Source organism: Cnephaeus nilssonii (genome assembly GCF_951640355.1).
Source record: "Cnephaeus nilssonii genome assembly, chromosome: 3".
Taxonomy (NCBI): Eukaryota; Metazoa; Chordata; class Mammalia; order Chiroptera; family Vespertilionidae; genus Cnephaeus; species Cnephaeus nilssonii.
The window spans coordinates 80,599,903-80,619,277 of NC_137074.1; the positions used below are offsets into that span (position 1 = coordinate 80,599,903).

The 19,375-nt window shown below is 34.0% G+C and overlaps 1 protein-coding gene across 7 annotated transcripts in view; it reads right to left on the reverse strand.

The window, feature by feature from the left end:
- Positions 1–19,375, reverse strand: part of EPHA6 (EPH receptor A6) — a 1,012,702-nt gene that overhangs the window by 14,247 nt on the left and 979,080 nt on the right. For 6 of the 7 annotated variants that reach the window (XM_079766992.1, XM_079766995.1, XM_079766998.1 and 3 more), the window contains 2 exons: positions 14,606–14,755; positions 9,758–13,455 (listed from right to left, as the gene is read on the reverse strand). In XM_079766992.1, the coding sequence (XP_079623118.1) occupies positions 13,341–13,455; positions 14,606–14,755 (265 nt within the window). In that variant the 3' untranslated portion in view covers positions 9,758–13,340. Of the gene's footprint in view, positions 1–9,757; positions 13,456–14,605; positions 14,756–19,375 lie in introns of those variants that run through there. The other variant, XM_079766996.1, reaches the window with a different exon arrangement.

Consider the following 19,375-nt stretch of genomic DNA (forward strand, 5'->3'; position numbering starts at 1 on the left):
CTGCCGGCCATCTTGTGGCAGCCATCTTGTGTCCACATGGGGGCAGCCATCTTGTGTGTTGGAGTGATGGTCAATTTGCATATTACAGCTTTATTATATAGGATTGTTCCTGCACCCACCTAAGTATGTGTCCATCATTTTACTTTTTATCCAATCCCAGGGGTTGTCCCCCCCCCCCCGCCCCTCGCTCCCTCCCCTCCCCCGCTTTTCTTTCTCCCGCCTCTAATCTATTACCAATAGATTTCATGTAACCCACCTACGTCCCTTCCTTTGATTGCAATGTATAGATACAGCTGTAACCTGCCATTCTCCGGAGCATTATCTCAATTCGTTGAGGTTCTCCTTCCTGGCATATGTCCACAGTTTGGCTCAAATAAACTCACAAAAATTCTTTACAGGTTTCAATGGTTTTTTATGTTAACACTAGAAATATAATGGGGAGATTGAATATCTAACTTTTCAGTAAATTTAGGCAGATATGTAATTATTTTACCAAAAAATTAGCTAAATAAATAATTAGTTGATGTGATGGCTTATGATTATTAGAGACGAAATAGCCAGTTTACTCAATATTCTAGAAAGTGCCAGTTTTGAAAATATCAACTTTAAAAAAAGTATTTCATATGTTGAATCTGTTGTTTGGTGCTTTGCCAACTGAAACAGCTTTCAAGAGCACACTCAAGGCTCAGCATAAAAATTGTTCCAACTTGATTTAAGAAGTTAGTTTGGCTCTCTTCATTTTGTTAGGAGATGAAGCAGTTTTAAAAATGGTATGTGATTTTCTGAACGCTACTTAAGATACCAGTATAAGGGAAGAAAGTTTCAGGTACTTTATTACCAGTTTAAAATTCATACCGGCTTTTGGAACTGTAGTAGAATTATAAAATAGGTAAGAGTGAGAGATGATGAATACAATCCTATTTTGATTAATTCATGATATTTTTTATGTATTTTCTTACCAGAAACTTTTAAAATAATATAGAAAATCCTGATTTGTAATTTAATGGAAGTTTTGGAATGAATGTTGATGGTCTAAAGCTTTTTGAGCAGTTAGACATTATGTGTATGTTTTGGTCATTAGCAATTTGTACGCAGTAGTGCCTCTGCACTGAACAATTTACTTGAAGGTTACAAAACATTTTGCCCATATAAAATCACTACAAAAATATGTACCAATTATTTATATTGATTTATGTGAATTTGTCTTGACCTTAATGATATTATTTTGAAAAATTACACCTATGATTTTGTATCCAGAATTATTGATATATCCAAAGAGCATCTAGATTTGGTAGATATTTAAAACAATAAATATTAAATATGCATCAATAAAATACAAAAAAGTAACAAATTCAACCACTAGAACTGTAACTTTTATTTGCTAATAGATATTGTAATAAACAGGCTTACTCCATCTGTAAGACCCTGATAATGCCTCTTAGGAAATCATAGAAAAATAAAATACAATAATTAGTAATTTGTACTTTGTACAAAAATCTTATTATGTTGCTCAGCAGGTAGTTTTGCTAAACACCATATTCTTTCAGCAAATAGATGACGTATGTAATGCTGCACACCACAATCCCTCATTGAGAGCTGAGCATTCTATAACACTATTAACTTGTAAGCATGCCAGCACATGAAAATTTACATGGAACATCATAATATTACAGTATATTTTTATAAGATGAAAACAATACCACCTTCAAATGAGTATGGACTACTTCACTGTTAATAGTAAAGTAGGTAATAGGTAGGATTGCAGTTCTATTGTTTATACCCTTTTACTGTATTTATCTCTCTACCATATTGTGATACAACCAGAAAAGGGAACATAGGCTGTGTAAAGACCTGAGTGGAAGGCATATATAGAAGCTCTAAATAGTGATGTAATACCAAAGAGAAAAAAATAATACAGCGCTGCATTTCTTTATTCTCTTAAACAGATCTTTTCCCGCCTTTTGCAAGAGTAAATAGGTTCAGTGCTAAATCCATAATTAGTGACAAGTTACAAAGAGATTTTAAAAATCACATTCTTATAGGAAGGATGTAGTTTTCAGCTGTATTTTTTTTTTATTAATCAAACGTTGCTGTATGAGGGATTAAATGTCTTAACTTAGATGTTAGCTAGATATTTTGTATAAATGTACTATTTAGTATTAAATAAACTTTTAAGGATTTGTGCTGTAAAGATTTTTATAACTATTTTGAATACACTGCAACTGTTCACATCTGCCATTTAATATTTGAAATGGCCATTTCAATATTAAATGTTTAACCAAATACATATTTATGTGTACATAAATCTTTATATTTTTGGCTATGATAAAACAGCAAAAAATGTGGAGAGCCATCTTATTCCATTATTCACAATCTAATTTTACAATAAACCCAAAGAATAAATATGCACCTATAAATTCCAACACATTAAATTACATACAGCCTAACCAGAAATAAAGCTTCATGCACAATGAAAAGATCATACATCATTCCTATAGATAGGGAGCCTTCATGAACAGAACAACCATATTGCCTATTTGTTTTTCCTAAATGACAACTGGTATTGATGTTTCTCATGTAATGTGGAAACAAACAAAATATTATTTTAATAAACAATTAGAGCCTGATTGTCTTTTTAAAAAAATTGAAATAGGGGCTCACACCCTCCAAAATAATGTTTTTAAAAAAGCAACAACTTGAGTATACAATACACATCTTTCAGGATATATATATTCATTTTTTCCCTTTCCAAATATACCTTTCCCGTCTATATGCCCTTCCCATTCCCATATTGACTTTTATCTCTTTTTGGTAAAATAAAACTACTCACATAGTAATATCCTTACATTTCTACCACAAATCTATCAAACTATCTGCATATCACACAAACTGCCTTCCCTCCCTTTGAAGTTCTATGCGTCTTCTATTAAAAACTAACCTCCCTACTTATGCTATGAATACTAACCCTTCTCCCTCTCAAGGCTTCTTCTGTAATTATATTCTCTCTTGCATGACCAGTTTCCCCTTTCCTACCAGATCATTCTCATTAGTATATAAATATGCTCCATCCTCCTTTCTCTAAAAGCACATGGAGCCAAAACCATCTCTTGACCCCACATCTCCCTCCAGCCACTGCCCTATTTCTCTCTTTCTTTCTTTCTTTCTTTCTTTCTTTCTTTCTTTCTTTCTTTCTTTCTTTCTTTCTTTCTTTCTTTCTTTCTTTTTTTTAAAAAAATATATTTTATTGATTTTTTACAGAGAGGAAGAGAGAGGGATAGAGAGTTAGAAACATCGATGATAGAGAAACATCGATCAGCTGCCTCCTGCACACCCCCTACTGGGGATGTGCCTGCAACCAAGGTACATGCCCTTGACCGGAATCGAACCTGGGATCTTTCAGTCCGCAGGCCGACGCTCTATCCACTGAGCCAAATCGGTTTCAGCTCTCTTGCTTTCTTTACAGTAACACTTTTTGAAAGAGTTGTTTATGATACTGACTCCACCTTCTTTCTGAAAATCTTAATTGCTTCAACCAGGCTTCGACTTCACTACTTCACAGACACTGCCTTCTCAAGGTCTGGAATTGCCAAATCCAATGGCCATTTCTTTGTTCTAATCTTGACTTCTTAAAAGTAATTAATTCAGGTGACCATTTTCCCCCCCTCTTTACATTACTTTACACTTCTCAGTGTCCTCTGCCTAACTTCTAATTCTCTGCCTAACTTCTAAACAATGGAATGCTCTGGACCTCAATCGAGGCCTACTTCTTTATCTTACAGCCTTTTCCAGGTGATTTCAAAACTTTCCATACCATGTGTATACTGATGACTTCTAAATATTGATGCTAAGTCTAAGTGATCTTGAAACTCTCATATACAACTATCTACTTGATATCTCCATCTGAATATCTAACAGGCGTGTAAGGCTTTATGTGCCTACAACCACACTTTTGATTTTCCCCTCCAAACCCTTCTCCTGCATCACAATTGACTCAGTTTCTTATTCTACAAATGTAGAATTTATCTTTGCTTTTTCTCTCTTCATTCTTCATACCCAATCCATTATTAGCAAGCCCTGTTTTAAAACATGCCCCAAATCCATTCACTTCTCTCCCATCTTTTCTACTTGCACTTTAACAAAACCCACTGTTTTTTCCCCCTTGAACTATCACAGTAGTCTCATAAATGTTCTTTGACCCCATTTAATTTTTGTCTCTGTCAGCTCATTTACTGTGTACCAAGCACACTGTTCTTTCAAACACGCCAAACTCCCACACGTTAAACTATTCCCTCTGCCTGGAATGCTCTTACCACAGATTTTCTCATGACTGGTTCCTTCATGCTTTTCAGATATCAGTTTAAATGTCATATCCTCAGAGATTTCCCTTACCACTTAATGTAAAGAAGCCATAGTCATCCTATGTAACATTATTAACTTAATCATCAATATAACATGTACTACTATTTCTTTATTGTGTGTCTTGATCATTGGAAGATCAATTCCACGAGACAAGGGCTTTTGCTTGTCTTGGTCACCCTATATTGTCAGTGTTTAGAACAGGATACTGATACATGAGTGTTCAATAAACATTATTTGATGAATGAATAGACTTATGGATAAATATATATCTAAAGAAATCAGTATATAATTATGTATACTATTTTAAAATTTAGAAATTATACAATCTTAGACCAGCAAAAAGACATGACTTGCTTTAATTTTTGGTTTGTTATATCTATTCCCCATAGTGTAAAGAGCTCTGACTGGACAAATCATGATTTGTTGTTGTTATTGTTCTTTATGGATACCTATTTCATTTAAGTAGAGTGATCAAGCTTGTATGGTGGGGAAGGGAATGTTTTGCTTCCTCATAGGGATTTTGTAGACAATAAGCAGTTTATACAAAGATGGGATGGCTTTTCACTTTTGTTTTAAGTATCTCATTTGGTGAAATTTAAAAAATTGATTAAATAGTAAGCAGTGAAAAGTTACTATAAAAATATATGTTTACTGTTCTGAATACACAAAAACCAATGAAGGATTTCTTTTTGTATTTCCATTCACGAGGAAGTAAAAAGTTTTCTTTCTCCAACAGGCTTTTTGGGATATTTGGCCAATATTTGATAAAAGACGAATAACTTTAAAAATAATAACTTCTAGCCACTATGTTATGGTATTTGGCTTCAACTTCTTTGAGAATTAGAAAGTTACAAGCATTTTGAGGCTGAATGGAGATATAAAAAATAAAGCAGCTCTTTTAAAAACATATTTAAAACAACTGAAAACAGAAGGCAATCTATTTGAAAGAATATAAACATTTAGAGATCAAAGATATAACATAAAATTGTATACTTGTACCATATTTTTAAAATATTTAAGACTGTAAAACTTATGTAACTGCATAAAGCATAAATACAAGACTACTCTTTCAACTCAATTATTTTTATCTGCATTTTACATATACTTACCATCTTACATTTAATAAAGCAGGAGAAAAAACTCTTAATTTTTAAGAGTGATTTATTAATATGTGTAAAGTGCTTTGACAGTCTAATATTCAATGTATTTTGGGGCAAATTCTTTGATTATATATGCCTTAAAAATAAAAAGAAATAGTATGGAAATGTTAACAATCGTGCTCATTTGGTCTATTATTAAAATAAAAATAATAAACTTCTATTTTTGAAAATATTCCTTTTTAATTTTATATATCAATATTTTTTAAACAAATATTAGTGGACTTACACTTGTTTTAGAGATTTCCATCCTCAAAATTAATTTAGTTTCATAATTACCAGTAATAGAAATATAATTTTCAGTTACTCCTTTCTAATAGTGTTTCTGTTTGTTTTTAAAATTGAAGTAATTAATAGTTTTAACACAAACTCCTCTTCATATTACCTTTTCATCTTTTCCTCAATTTTAATGGAACTTGATCTGTTTCCACATTCTGCATTCATGCTCTGCCTCTGATTTTTAAAAAGTGAGGTTATTATAGAGGTATAACTAACATTGTAGGATACATATAGACTGTTAATTAACAATGATTCCTTCAGAATTCAAAATTAAGTTTGCACTGCATATAAAATCAAGCCCAAGTGTAGTTTGTGAATACTGTCCAAAGAAATTTATATCCTGCAGTTATTAAAATTTTCAATGGCACAATCTAAGCTGGAGCATGATTAACAAAATGATTAATAATGTATCAGAACTAAAGCACATAGAGTAACATTTAAAATCATTTTTGTATTTGTTAGGACTCTCAAGTATTGTGCCCCCCCCCCCCCAAGCTCCCATTTCACATTTTCATTTTTTTGCTCTTAGAGGCCTAAAAAACTAAAATTATATTAAAACTGTGCATTTGTAAAAAGAAAATTAGATTTTTGCATAGTATAGATATATTCTTACATTTTTTTTTGTTCAATACATACATATGACATTGGAAGAAACATTATATTAAGACAAATTAAAAACTTCAATGACAAACATTTATGCACATTAAACCTTATTTTCCAATCAGTGCAGAAATTTTAAAAAGCTCCAATAAGTATTTATTATTATATTGTTCACAAAATTTAGTATTGTTTTAAAGATACTTTTGAAGATATGCAATAATAGCTCTAGGTAAAGTGCCAATGCCTTTTCAAACAAGTTAGATTTCACAATGCTCACATCAATCACATAAACCAAAACATAGCTCATTCAGTTATAAGTTAGCAAAGGAGAGGCCATTGATTTTGTCATAGACCACAATTTTAAATAGATTTATTTCAAAGACAAAAATAATGTGTGGCAATAAATAAAGCATGCACAGTCAAAGAAAAACATTACAACTTTAATATTGATATGACTGGATACATATTTCTAAAGCACAAAAATTAGTACTTTGTATGAAAAATGAGCAAATAGAATTAATGTATTCTGGTTTCTCTTTGACTGAGTGAAGATGTGTTTAAATGAAAATTTAACAAAAGCAATTTCTATCTAAATGGGCACATTTCATTCTACAAATTACTAAATGTGGAAGAGAGACTTAATTTATTACAAAAGCAATAGAAGAGGATATTTTAAATGAGGTAAAAATCATTAAAGTGTATTATTGTTTACTCATTTTTATGATTATCACTATTCACTCCTTCAATCATGATTTCAAAAAGTTAAATGATATTTGGTCTTTCTAGAACAGAGGCAAATTAAGTCTGTTCTAAGGATGATGATCAATGTGCAAAGAGATGTTCATATCAATGTTGCTTATCATGTAAGATCACATTTAACTCATGAAAACAAGGACATCTATCTTCAAAGTTAATAATTCCTAAATGTAAAATTTGAATTAGACATATGAAAAGTGAAGTTTCTCATGTCCTTGGAGTTTTCTTTATAATAATATATTATTGTGGAATAAAGGTAGTTCTCCCTTTAATGAAGACTAATGAGATGGAGACTCTGATGCTAACTAAACAGGAATCCTGAAGTAGGGTTGTTCTCCTTTTATTATTTTACTAGAGGCCCGGTGCATGAAATTCATGCATGGGGCGGGGGAGGTGTCCCTCAGCCCAGCCTGCATCCTCTCCAATCTGGGATCCCTCAAGGAATGTCCGACTGCCCATTTAGGCCTGATCCCACCAGGATCGAGCCTAAATGGGCTGTCAGACATCCCTCTCACAATCCGGGACTGCTGGCTCCCAACTGCTTGCCTGCCTGCCTAATTGCACCTAACCGCGTCTGCCTGCCAGCCTGATCACCCCTAACTGCTCCCTTGCCAGCCTGATCGATGCCTAACTGCTCCCATGCCAGCCCAATTGCCCCTAACTGTCCTCCCCTGCTGGCCTGGTCACCCCCAACTGCCCTCCCCTGCTGGCTCGGTCACCCCTAACTGCCCTCCCCTGCAGGCCTGGTTGCCCCTAACTGCCCTCCCCTGCAGGCCCAGTCACCCCTAACTGCCCTCCCTTACAGGCCTGGTTCCTCCCAACTGCTCTCCCCTGCTGGCCATCTTGTGGTGGCCATCTTGTGTTCACATGGGGGCAGCCATCTTTGACCACATGGGGGCAGCCATCTTGTGTGTTGGAGTGATGGTCAATTTGCATATTACCTCTTTATTATATAGAACACTTAATGCCATATCTCAGTTCTGATTTATTATGTGAGTTGATAACTTAATATCTTAACCAAAAGCGAATTTATGATGACGAATTAAAGACAACCAGAGGTTACAAATAATGGAGAAACATGGATAAGGACAGAGCTTTCCTTGAGAGATTTTTGCTAGTTCTGATACTTTTCTAATTTACAGCTCCCAGGAAATAGTGCTCTTAATCTGTACTTTATTTTCTAATCTAAAGTAGAAACCACATCTTTACATTACATTTAAGAGCTATTTTTCATCCTCATCTGTCAGGTACTTCTTTAAAGGTGGTGGAATTCTTTAAGATTTTTCCTTTTAAGTGAAACATATCAAAAGTTCTCTTAATTACAAGTTCTCTTAGAGATTTAATATTCTGATTAACCAGTGCTGAAATTCAAGCAAGAACCTTCCTTGGTTTTGTTTAGAAAGAACTTGGCTTTCAATGGAAAAGTGCAAACATAATAAAATACAGGGGATTTGGTATCATTGAGAACACAAAACTTTGTATTTGCCAGATTCTTTTTTAAAAGATGAAGTGTTTTCTTTTACTAGTGCTTTACTATCCTTAGTAATTGAAAAATTTTCTTTTAATATTTTCTTTCATTTTTAAATACAGTAATTTTGAATCAACAATGATAAGCTAAAGGTAGACTTTCAAATCTATTCTAAAATCCTATAAAAGCAAATGCCAACTGAACAAAAACCCTCTTTTTGAATTAAGAGTAAAGAACACAAGTCTTTCAATTAAGATGTAAATGTCCTTTTAAAGACATTTTATATAAATCTATCATTCATTTGAAATTTTAATTTAATTATTTGTAGAAGAAAGATAATTAGAACTACATTTTGATGACCTGGATCTTTTTCCCCCAGAAGACATGAATATCATGTCATCCCCTGATAACATAAAATAATACTTTTCATGCTAAGAAATCTTTTAAATACCTAATACTTGTTTTTTTTTTTAAGGGAACACTAAGAGAAAGTTGGAGTATTTATTTTTCTGCAATGAAGATTTTTATGCTCCTTTATTTCATCTAGTAATATGTTAGATATAGTCATGAGTAATCACCTCTTTCCCTTGTTAAATGTATCATATATGAAAGAATTTTATGCAACCATTGCAGGTTCATACTTATTCTTATATTTACTAAGATTAGTGAATTGGCTTAGGCAAGAGATTACTCAAGAATTGTTTTTATTTTATTTATTTATTTTAATATATTTTATTGATTTTTTTACAGAGAGGAAGGGAGAGGGATAGAGAGTTAGAAACATCGATGAGAGGGAAACGTGGATCAGCTGCCTCCTGCAACACCCCTATTGTGGATGTGTCCGCAACCAAGGTACATGCCCTTGACTGGAATCGAACCTGGGACCTTCAGTCCACAGGCTGATGCTCTATCCACTGAGCCAAACCGGTTAGGGCTCAAGAATTGTTTTTAAAAAGTGTCCGCTGTTTTCTAATTAGTAACACCTTTGAGGTAGTGAGTCTACATACACATGAACAGAAAATTTTGCCATGAATATACACACTGACTGTGAGATGATAATAACAGTTTTTGATTCTTTTAAATTAATAATAAATTTCCTTAGCTAAAGCTATAGAAAAGGATCATCATCATCCATTTAATTTCCAGTTAATGAAAATCCAGAACTCAGATGTTTTGTGACTACAAATGCTCCCATTTATGTGGTAGGACCCTCCACCCTCAGCATCTTTTATAGAGACCTATACGGTCTTTTTGGACTTGCCGTGCTACCTTTCTTTTGCTGATAGGGGCAAGGGTGGAGTGGTAGGAGCTGAGAAACGAAGAGATGGGATGGAGGAATAAAGAGAGAACAGAGGGGACTGAGAAAGGAAGGTTTGGAAAAATTAATAAAGGAATAGAAAAAAGATACCTAGTATTCATGAACCTTTTGCAATAAGAGATTTAACTGACTACTTTCCAGAGTAGAAATTTGGTAGGGAAAGAAATAAAAATGGATTTTTAAGGAAAAAAGTCACCCTTCAGAAGACCTTCTATAAAGACTGCTTTTCAAGGATTGGATTTGGATTTGTTTTCCATTCATGAACTGAGATAGGCCCTAAAGCTGAAGCTGGAAGTCTGTTTTATTCACGTGATAGCTGAATAGATTTTGAAGGATAGTACAGAGTGAAGTAAGAGAAATCATCTTGATTATGGCATGCATAACTTACTTATCAACAGTTATAACAGCGCAAAAGTGCTATAATTATTGGTTCTGGTTAAGCTAAGAGCTTTGCAATTTCTGACTTTTTAAATTTGATGATTTATGTACCTAATCGCCTCAATTGTGCATTGTTTTAATTTTTTTTTCAGATATGCCTTATAATATGAGAAAATGAGTTGACTACAGACTGGAAATTGACCACCCAGAATATAAGATGAAAATAGTTTCTTCATCTGTCAGTTTGCCAAAATCCAAAAAGACTCTCAGTAGTGTAGATTAGAAAATTTAAAATAATGCAGGTACATGAATATATATGCATAGTTTAGTTATCAAAGATTTTTTTCTGAAGGCTTGTGATTTATGGAAGTTACTCATTTTCTTCCTATAATTAAGTTCTATGCTTATGCATATTAAAGTTTTAATTACTGAATATGTACACTAGTAAATCTCAAAATATTTCATGTAAAATTTTCCAACATATTTGACAATTTAACTATTAACATTCCTGCATATTATCATACCCTTGGGATCACGCACTCTATGATTGATAGGCGGTAAAGAAATAGCTTTATTTTTAATGTTTCAGATTAATATTGCACACATATTTCAACCTTGCTCTGACCATAATGAGGTTTAAAATTACACTCTTAGGATTATCATGCTTATAGTTCTGAAAAATGTAAATGTAATTTTAAAGAAATTTTAAAGAGGATTTGGGGTAAGAGACAAAGTGAAAAGACAGTTTATAAAACTAGATAAGGATGTTAGGGAAGAAAAAAAGTATAAATTAACCAGATATGGACAGAATTGGACTTTTTAAGAAAAAATTTCTTAACAGAGAACTTTAATGTGGCAAACACTGAATGCTCTTCCTAAAGAAATTTAAACATTTCATCAAGTATACAGATGTTGCTGACAGAGTCCTATGGAAGACCATAATTATTCTATTCCTTATTTTTCTAAATACCTTTTTTATTGTATTATAAAAATAAATATATATGGTTAATAAATTTAATCTGTTTTACATCTGTTATTTATCTGTTATTATTTAATATATATTTGAAGACAGGTAAATGTGGTATTTTATATTTCCTCTAAATGTATTCATATTTGTGTAAATGTATCAAGCAAACTGCAGATAGTTTGTGAGTGATGTGTGACCATGCGGGTGATGGCTGGAAAATGCTGCTAGCTATTTCTGATACACTTACTTAAAAAGTGATGGATTTCCTACTTTTTTCCTTTTAGTATACTTCAAGGAATACTTTAAAGACTCTTCCTTTTATCTCTATACATTTTTTTTTTTTTTGAAATGAGACAAATTAAGCTGTGGTAGGCAAAAATCAGGAGATAAATAATTAAGAAAATAAATATGTGGAAAAGTGTAGTCTAACGGGATAATCAACAAATCTGAAAAAAGATAAACAGAAAAAGTGAATCTCCTTTAATAGCAAGAAAGCTACTGTCACCAAAAAATGTGATTTAGGTAGGAATTTGAGAATGTGGGTAGGCACCTTTATCTATGTGATCAAATAAAAACTGACTTATTACATTAGCATCTTTAGACAACCTGGTCTTTTGGTTTTTCTTCCTTAACACATTTTCTATACTCTTATACCTAGCACAACAGTCATTTTTTTTTTTTTTTAGTTTCACAAAGAAACAACTGATTTTATAATTGAATTTGTTCATAATACAGCACTATTTTGATAAGCTGACTCAGCTTAATTCACTAAAAAATGTATTTATCTTTTTGACAGCCTCCAAGAAGATTATGACAACAGCACACCTTAGCTGTTTCACATTTTTATGTTACTGTGTTATGAACCCAGGTTGACACAAAATTTATGTATGTTCATGTGTTAGATCAGTTTATGTTCTCTTTGGAGTATGCAATGGCATACCTGTCTCTTGGAAGGTTTGGAAAACAGCTCAGCATGTTCATGTAACTTATTTTTATGAACAAAACCACAATTCTTAAGCTTGCAAAATGCACTAACATCAAATGGTCAGCTACATGTGTTTATTTTCTTTTGCCACCAGACAACTATTATAAAATTAATATTTTAACATTAAATCCAAGGCTATAATCTTAGAGCTTTTATTTCGAGCAATTCTACTGAGAATAATTACTTTTGGAAACTTGTGAAGAAGAGCCAAGGAAACAGTCATGGTTTTATTCTGTACTTCACTCTGTGAAAGCCTTAGAGCAAAGGACTCAGTCGTGGTCTTTCTAGAGGTGATCTTCATAAGGTAGTAGAGAAATGTACTACAGTACTATAGTTAATAAAAAATTAGAGGGGAAAGGCCTCTAAACTACCACCTACTGGGAAATATGTAGGACACTATAAAGTTCATTTTAAAAAAATAGACAAACCCAGCCTTAGAAGATCTGAAAGCACAGTATGTTTCTCCCTTTCCCTCCCCGATAACCCCCTTCTCACCACAGTCACACCTGACAAGAATTCACTACATAAAATCATTGCTCATTTCTGTAAATCTAATAACATCAGGCATCAACAATTAGACCATTATAAAATAAAATAACAATACGACCCATAGAGTTAAATATAATTATCTAACAAATAAATATGCATGTCAATTTGGAAGCTACTTGATCACAAACCATGAAAATAAGGTCAACTATTTCTTTTTCATCTACCATCAAACCCTAAATACATCATTAAGGAAGTTACATTTGGGCAAATTCCTATGTGTTAAGTCCCTGAACACTTCCCAAATGCTGTTATACAAAGTTACACATCCATGCTGAGTTATTTACCATTGTGTAGTGATATCTGCAGTGGGCCAGGGTTTTATTTGCAGGTTATTCAGAGAGGAGCTATGAAGCATGATTTAAAAATCCAGGTTGGAAGCATAAACAAGAGTGTGTGCCCCGTAGTCTGAGCAGGAGACAGCAGTTTGTAAAGTGATGTTTGGAGATTCAGAAGAGCGGGTAGTAGAGAAGATATCTTTCATTATAGAAATGCTGAGGCACAAAACACCGGTGCTTGTAATCCTTTCATACATGAAATCCTTTCTCCTGTATGTGCATCATGTGTAAACGTAACGTCTGTATACTGCTGACTATTCGTCTCTGGTGTCCAATGAGTATGACTCCAATTCTTCTAATGTCACTGAGAAAGAGAAAGAGAGAGCGGGAGGGGGGGGGGGGGAATAGAGAGGAGGCAGGGAAAGAGGAGGATAGAGAATATGAACATTTAGATTTGGGATCTTGCCAACTCCTCTTTAGTTTTTTCTCTCTTGCATAAAATTGTGTTTTCAAATTTGGGGAATATCTAAGACCGAAGTATGAGAGAGAGGAAATAAACATTGAGATATGGCAAATATGCAACATGTCCAATTTGCTTTATAAATTTGCCAAAAACTGTATAACTGGTAAAATAAAAGTTTAAGTAGATATATAAATGAACATTAAGAGTTTGTTACTTTTTTCTTCTCCCTGGTGCCAGCGAATAAATCAAGTTAACCTCAAATTTAAGGAAAATTTCAAATCCAGGCACTAATGTAATATTCAGACATGTCATAGCCCTAAACAATATATAATTTAGTTAATTATAAAAATTTTCAGCAGTGTTAGCAAAATAGTATGTAGGGCGGAATGTATAATGAGGACTCCATTTGAGTTCTCAGATCTTTCAATAATTTGAAAAAGAATGCCATTGTATTATGCTGAATCATATGAAATTGTCATTACTAGTTTAAAACAATGGCGATTTCATATGGTTCGATTTACTAGTTTTAGTATCTAACCTTTTAAGCACATCTTGAGCACTTTTATTGCACACAGGCAAAAGACAATCTTTGAGACAGTGGGAAAATGCCTGGCCATACATAATATTACAGAGAAGGAAATGTGAAATGACATGGTAATATTGTATTATTACAATCATTACATTTGATGAAGAAACAGGAATTGACTACTAGTATATAAGATGAGCATATATGAGTAATAAATAACTTACCAGGGTAAAACCATGTTGATGTAAAGTCTATGATGTGAACAAGCCTAATATGCATTTTAGCAATTATTATAAAATTTTAAATAGCGATTTGAATAAAATATATTCTTTTAAAGAATAGTAGTTAAAAGTGCAATGTCCAATTTCCACTAGAACGGTATTTGGAAATGGTGGGGAAAGATGTGGGAATGCTACAGTAGCCTTAGGAAAGGTAGTTTAACCATGGTGTTCTTGATACAGTACTGGAATTTATAATCCCCTGGGTGGAGCATCTAAACCCAGTAATAACCCTAGTGCCACTTACTCAATGCTCATTCTTGAAATCAGGTCAAAAGTCGTAAACCCTGCAGCCATGAAGTTATTCTTATATTGCCCCATTTTTATAGAATCCAGCCAGTCACCCACTGTGACAAATAGAGGATATTCAGGAACTTCGCCAGGGGACTCCGGCATTCTACAAGGAAAAGAAACCATGGAGACCATTTAAAGCCAGATAAAGCAAAAAATAGCCAACTTTCTTTTTTCCTTTACAGTAATCTTATAACTAACTAGAGGCCCGATGCATGAAATTCGTGCAAGCGTAGGCCTTCCTTCCCCTGGCTGCTGGCACAGGCTTCCCTCTGGCACCCGGGACCTGGGCTTCCCTCTGGCCCTGGCTTCGTCCGGAATGATGTCTGGTCTAATTAGCATATTACGCTTTTATTATTATAGATGTTTCCACCTTCCATTTAAAAAAATCTCTAATTTCCATCATATTCAATCAACCATTTTTACCTGTTCAGTTTCTCTTGTCAAGTTGTTTTTTTTTTGTTTGTTTTGTTTTGTCTTCTGCTTTTTGACACTACTGGTCTTATACTTGATATGTCATGAGAAAACTCACATCTTGCAACTCCTCTTTACTTTTTTCTCTTGCATAAAATTATGTTTTCAAATTTGGGGAATATCCACAAGAAGAATAACTAGCCACAGGCTGCTGTTCACTCTTACACTTTCTTATCTGCCGCTGAATCTAAAAAATGCCCTTTTGCCTTTTTCACATTTGCTATGGTAGTCTCTTCTGTTTTTCTATGGCGAATTCATTGATTGAGCTTCCATTTATTTGTTCTCAAACATTCAACAATAATTTATTATTTATTAAAAAGTAATCTCTGCTGTCAATTGCATGAATGAGATTTATATACATCAAGCATAGGATAATATAGTCCAAAGCACAGATATTAATAAAGCACAAAATTAAGCAAAATCAATGCAAGGTTGGGTTAACAAGAAAAAGGAATCCAGCATTGATGAGTTTTAAAGTAAGTGATACAGTAATTTGTATTTTTGTTTCTCAAATCTGATGCATAGGGCATTGCAGTTGGGAATAGTCTTATAGTTTTAATACAAAAATAATGTAAAGGTATTATTTTGGGAAGGCTAGGGGATGTGTGTATATACATATATAAACACATTATGTATGTAATATGTGTATGTAAATACATATATAGTATATATGTAAATTAGTTTTATATAAGTTAAAGTCAGACGGAGAGAATAAAATGGAATTTACTTTAGAAATTATAATAAAAATAACTCAGAATTATGTATTTAAGCCATTCTGACAATAAACTATATTATTCTCCTTACCAAACAACATGAAAATTAAGGTTAACAATATTTTGTGTAGTTTTAAAAAATACATGATAGTAAAAGTTCTTTTATAGTAACAAGCATGTTATTAGCCCTTTAGGGTAATAAATATATAATTTTTAAAATTATTAGGTCTAGAATCTATATTACATAGCAAAGCAGTAACAATTTTTTAATGATTGGTGTTTGAGTAAAATCAATAATTTCTAACTAATACAAGCCTTTCCCATTAGAAGTGAACCTCTGAATTATTTTTATTAGAATATTGAAGGTTAATCCAACTTTCATTTACTTTGCTTTTAGTTATTTATAAAATTAAAGAATGAAAGAGTCTATGGAGACTAACTAGAGCCATAGTTTTTAGCATCCACATTTGGAATATTTCATTATAATGTTTTTTACATTCATATTTGAACTATTTCAGCTTTAACTAGAAACTAATAGTATATGAGCACATATGTTTAAGCCACGTGAAATAAGAATACCTCCACTATGAACAGAATGGCATATGCCTGCTATGTAACCCTGGTATTGTTCTGCTAAAAATGATAGGAGTGGGAGTTAGGTTCTAAGGTCAGTGAATAAGGTAAAAATCAGAAGAGAATCTCTATAAAAATTACCCTTAAAATATTTTCAACTATCCTTAAATGACCAGGACTTGGGTGTCTGGAAGCAATAAAAGCCAAAAACATTATGCGTGGTCATACAAGTTGTAATGTATGACTCCCGAAGACCCTGAAAGGTGCCCCTTGGAACTGTTCAGGACAGAGTTCCTCCTAAAGGCCTAGAATTCATTTATTTTTTTCTTTAATTGCTACATTGACTTCCCTTTTTCTAAACTGGGGTCTAGTTGAAGGTGGGATTGGGGTAAAGAGAGATGATAAGCTAATCCAGGGGCTTTTGCTCTTTATATATAATTGGAATTTACATAAACTAAATGCATGTATCTTGTGACACTTTAGTCCATATGAGTATGGTTACGCTTAACAGTTACTTGTGTGCTTTTTACTGCTTCTCAAATCTATCATACTTCCTATTTTTTAAAAACATATTTTTATTGATTTCAGGGAGAAAGGGAGAGGGAGACAGAGAGAGACAGAAACATCAATGATGAGAGAGAATCATTGATCAGCTGCCTCCTGTACACCCCACAATGGGGATTGAGCCCTCAACCAGGGCATGGGCCCTGACAGGGAATCAAACTGTGACCTCCTGGTTCATAGGTCGATGTTCAACCACTAAGCCATGCTGGCCAGGCCATATTTCCTATTTTAGACGCTATGCCACATTCTCTTCTGTACTGTAAACTGCAATGCTACTTGATTGTGGGCTGTTTCATTCTAAATATTAGAGTAATTCATGATTTGACCCTAAACAAAGATTAGTCATGTCCAAAGATTAAAAGCTATTATAGCATTTACCAGTAAATACTTTAATTATTGCTATATTTCTTCATTTCCTAGAGGTGTTTATATTGTCAAATAAAAATTCACATATAAATACAAAATAATAAAGGCCTCCATAGAAAACAGAGTTAATCAGGGTTTTAGTTGTGGCATTTCTTAGCATCTTCCTTATTCAAATGTCCAGTGAGAATACATAAGAGGATTCAGAATAGCTTCTGCACTGTCTTCCTAAATTATCTGACCAGTTTCTATGGAACATACTTTAGGGAATACTGCTGTAGTAACATCACTGAATTTAAATATCAAAATGCCTAGGGTACTCTTATTGCTTACTACAAATAAAACCACACCTTTAGAAAACGAATATCCTGTTTTAAGATAATCTGGCTCTCATATCTTTTAATTACTTGTCAGAGAAGTTTGTTGAACCTGAAGGAAATGAAAGCATGCATTCCAGTGACTTTTCTTTCATACTCCCCCCCCCATTCTCGGTGCACAGGCACAGTCGGATGACTTCACTTCTCTCTCTCTCCTGAGATGAGGCTGGAGTAATGCCTGAGTTTTCACAATTTCATATAACTGGTGAGTGGAAATGTAATTTGCTAATTTTATGTCTTTACTATAGAAAGGTCATGGAAGGACATACTGTATACTAAATGACTTAAATGGCCTATTTCTCTGTTGAAAAGCATCCACTATTTGCTCCCAGGATGTTTCAGTACCATAATCCCCTTTCTCTCCACATATCTCGAGTAACCTAGTTACGCTTTGGCCTTTATACGACTGCATTGGCAATTGATTTAGTAAGGTCAGAGACCCCTCATTGTTCACAGCCCCTGTGCAATCACTCTTCTCTCAGCTTTTCTTATAATGAAGTTGAAAAATGCTGCCTGTTTCCTGGCTTTGAGGGCTGGGTACCATCAGCTTCACATGAATTCTCAGGAATATTACCTAATAAACAATAAATGCCCTTTCTTATCAACCATGTACAATGATAAATTCAGTCCGCTATTTGCTGAGTGCTTAGAAATTTCTGTTCTTTGTGATTAGTGTGAGCTGCCCACCTGAGAAATGTCTTCACAGCAAAACCTGCAGCTCACATTTTAAAAAGCACATATTGTAGAACAGAAGGTCAAGGGTCTATTGCTTTCCTCAGATAATCAAGGAGGGGGTAGCATTAGGAAATCCCAGGTATAAATTATGATCAATTTATATTAGGGAAAAGGCTAGTAGGTAATGATACAGTTCAAGGTGCAATAAATATATACTTTCAATACATCTAAATATGTGAAATAATAGTACTGACACAGCAAATAAGTTTTTATTGTAATGAGCCCTTTGAGTTGATGATAGTACTAGTCTTTTAATTTAGAAAGTTCTTTGATAGTTTTTCAATAGGTATCAAAACTGTCATTAAAAAGCAAGAAGATATATAAATATATTTTTCAGACAAACAAAATAGGAACAGACCCATAGACACAGAAAATAGACTGATGGTTGCCAGAGGGGAGAGGTGTTGGGGGACTGGATGAAAATGGGGGAGGGATTAAGAACTAAAAATTCATAGTCACAAAATAGTCCAGAAATATAAAGTACAGCATAGGGAATATAGTCAATCCTATATAATAAAGAGGTAATATGCAAATTGACCATCATACCCTCGCACAAGATGGCTGTCCCCATGTGGTCACAAGAGGCTGGCACAAGATGGCTGGCAGGGGAGGGCAGTTGTGGGCAATCAGGCCAGCAGGGGAAGGGCAGTTGGGGGCGACCAGGCCAGCAGGGGAGGGCAGTTGGGGGGGACCAGGCCTGCAGGGAAGGTCAGTTGGGGGTGAACAGGTTGGCAGGGGAGGGCAGTTGGGGGGCACCAGGCCTGCAGGGGAGGACAGTAGGGGGAAATCGGGCAGGGGAGCAATTAGGCATCGATCAGACTGGCAGGGGAGTGGTTAGGAGTGATCAGGCTGGCAGGCAGAAATGGTTAGGGGCAATCAGGCAGGCAGGCAGGCGAGCGGTTGGGAACCAGCAGTCCCGGATTGTGA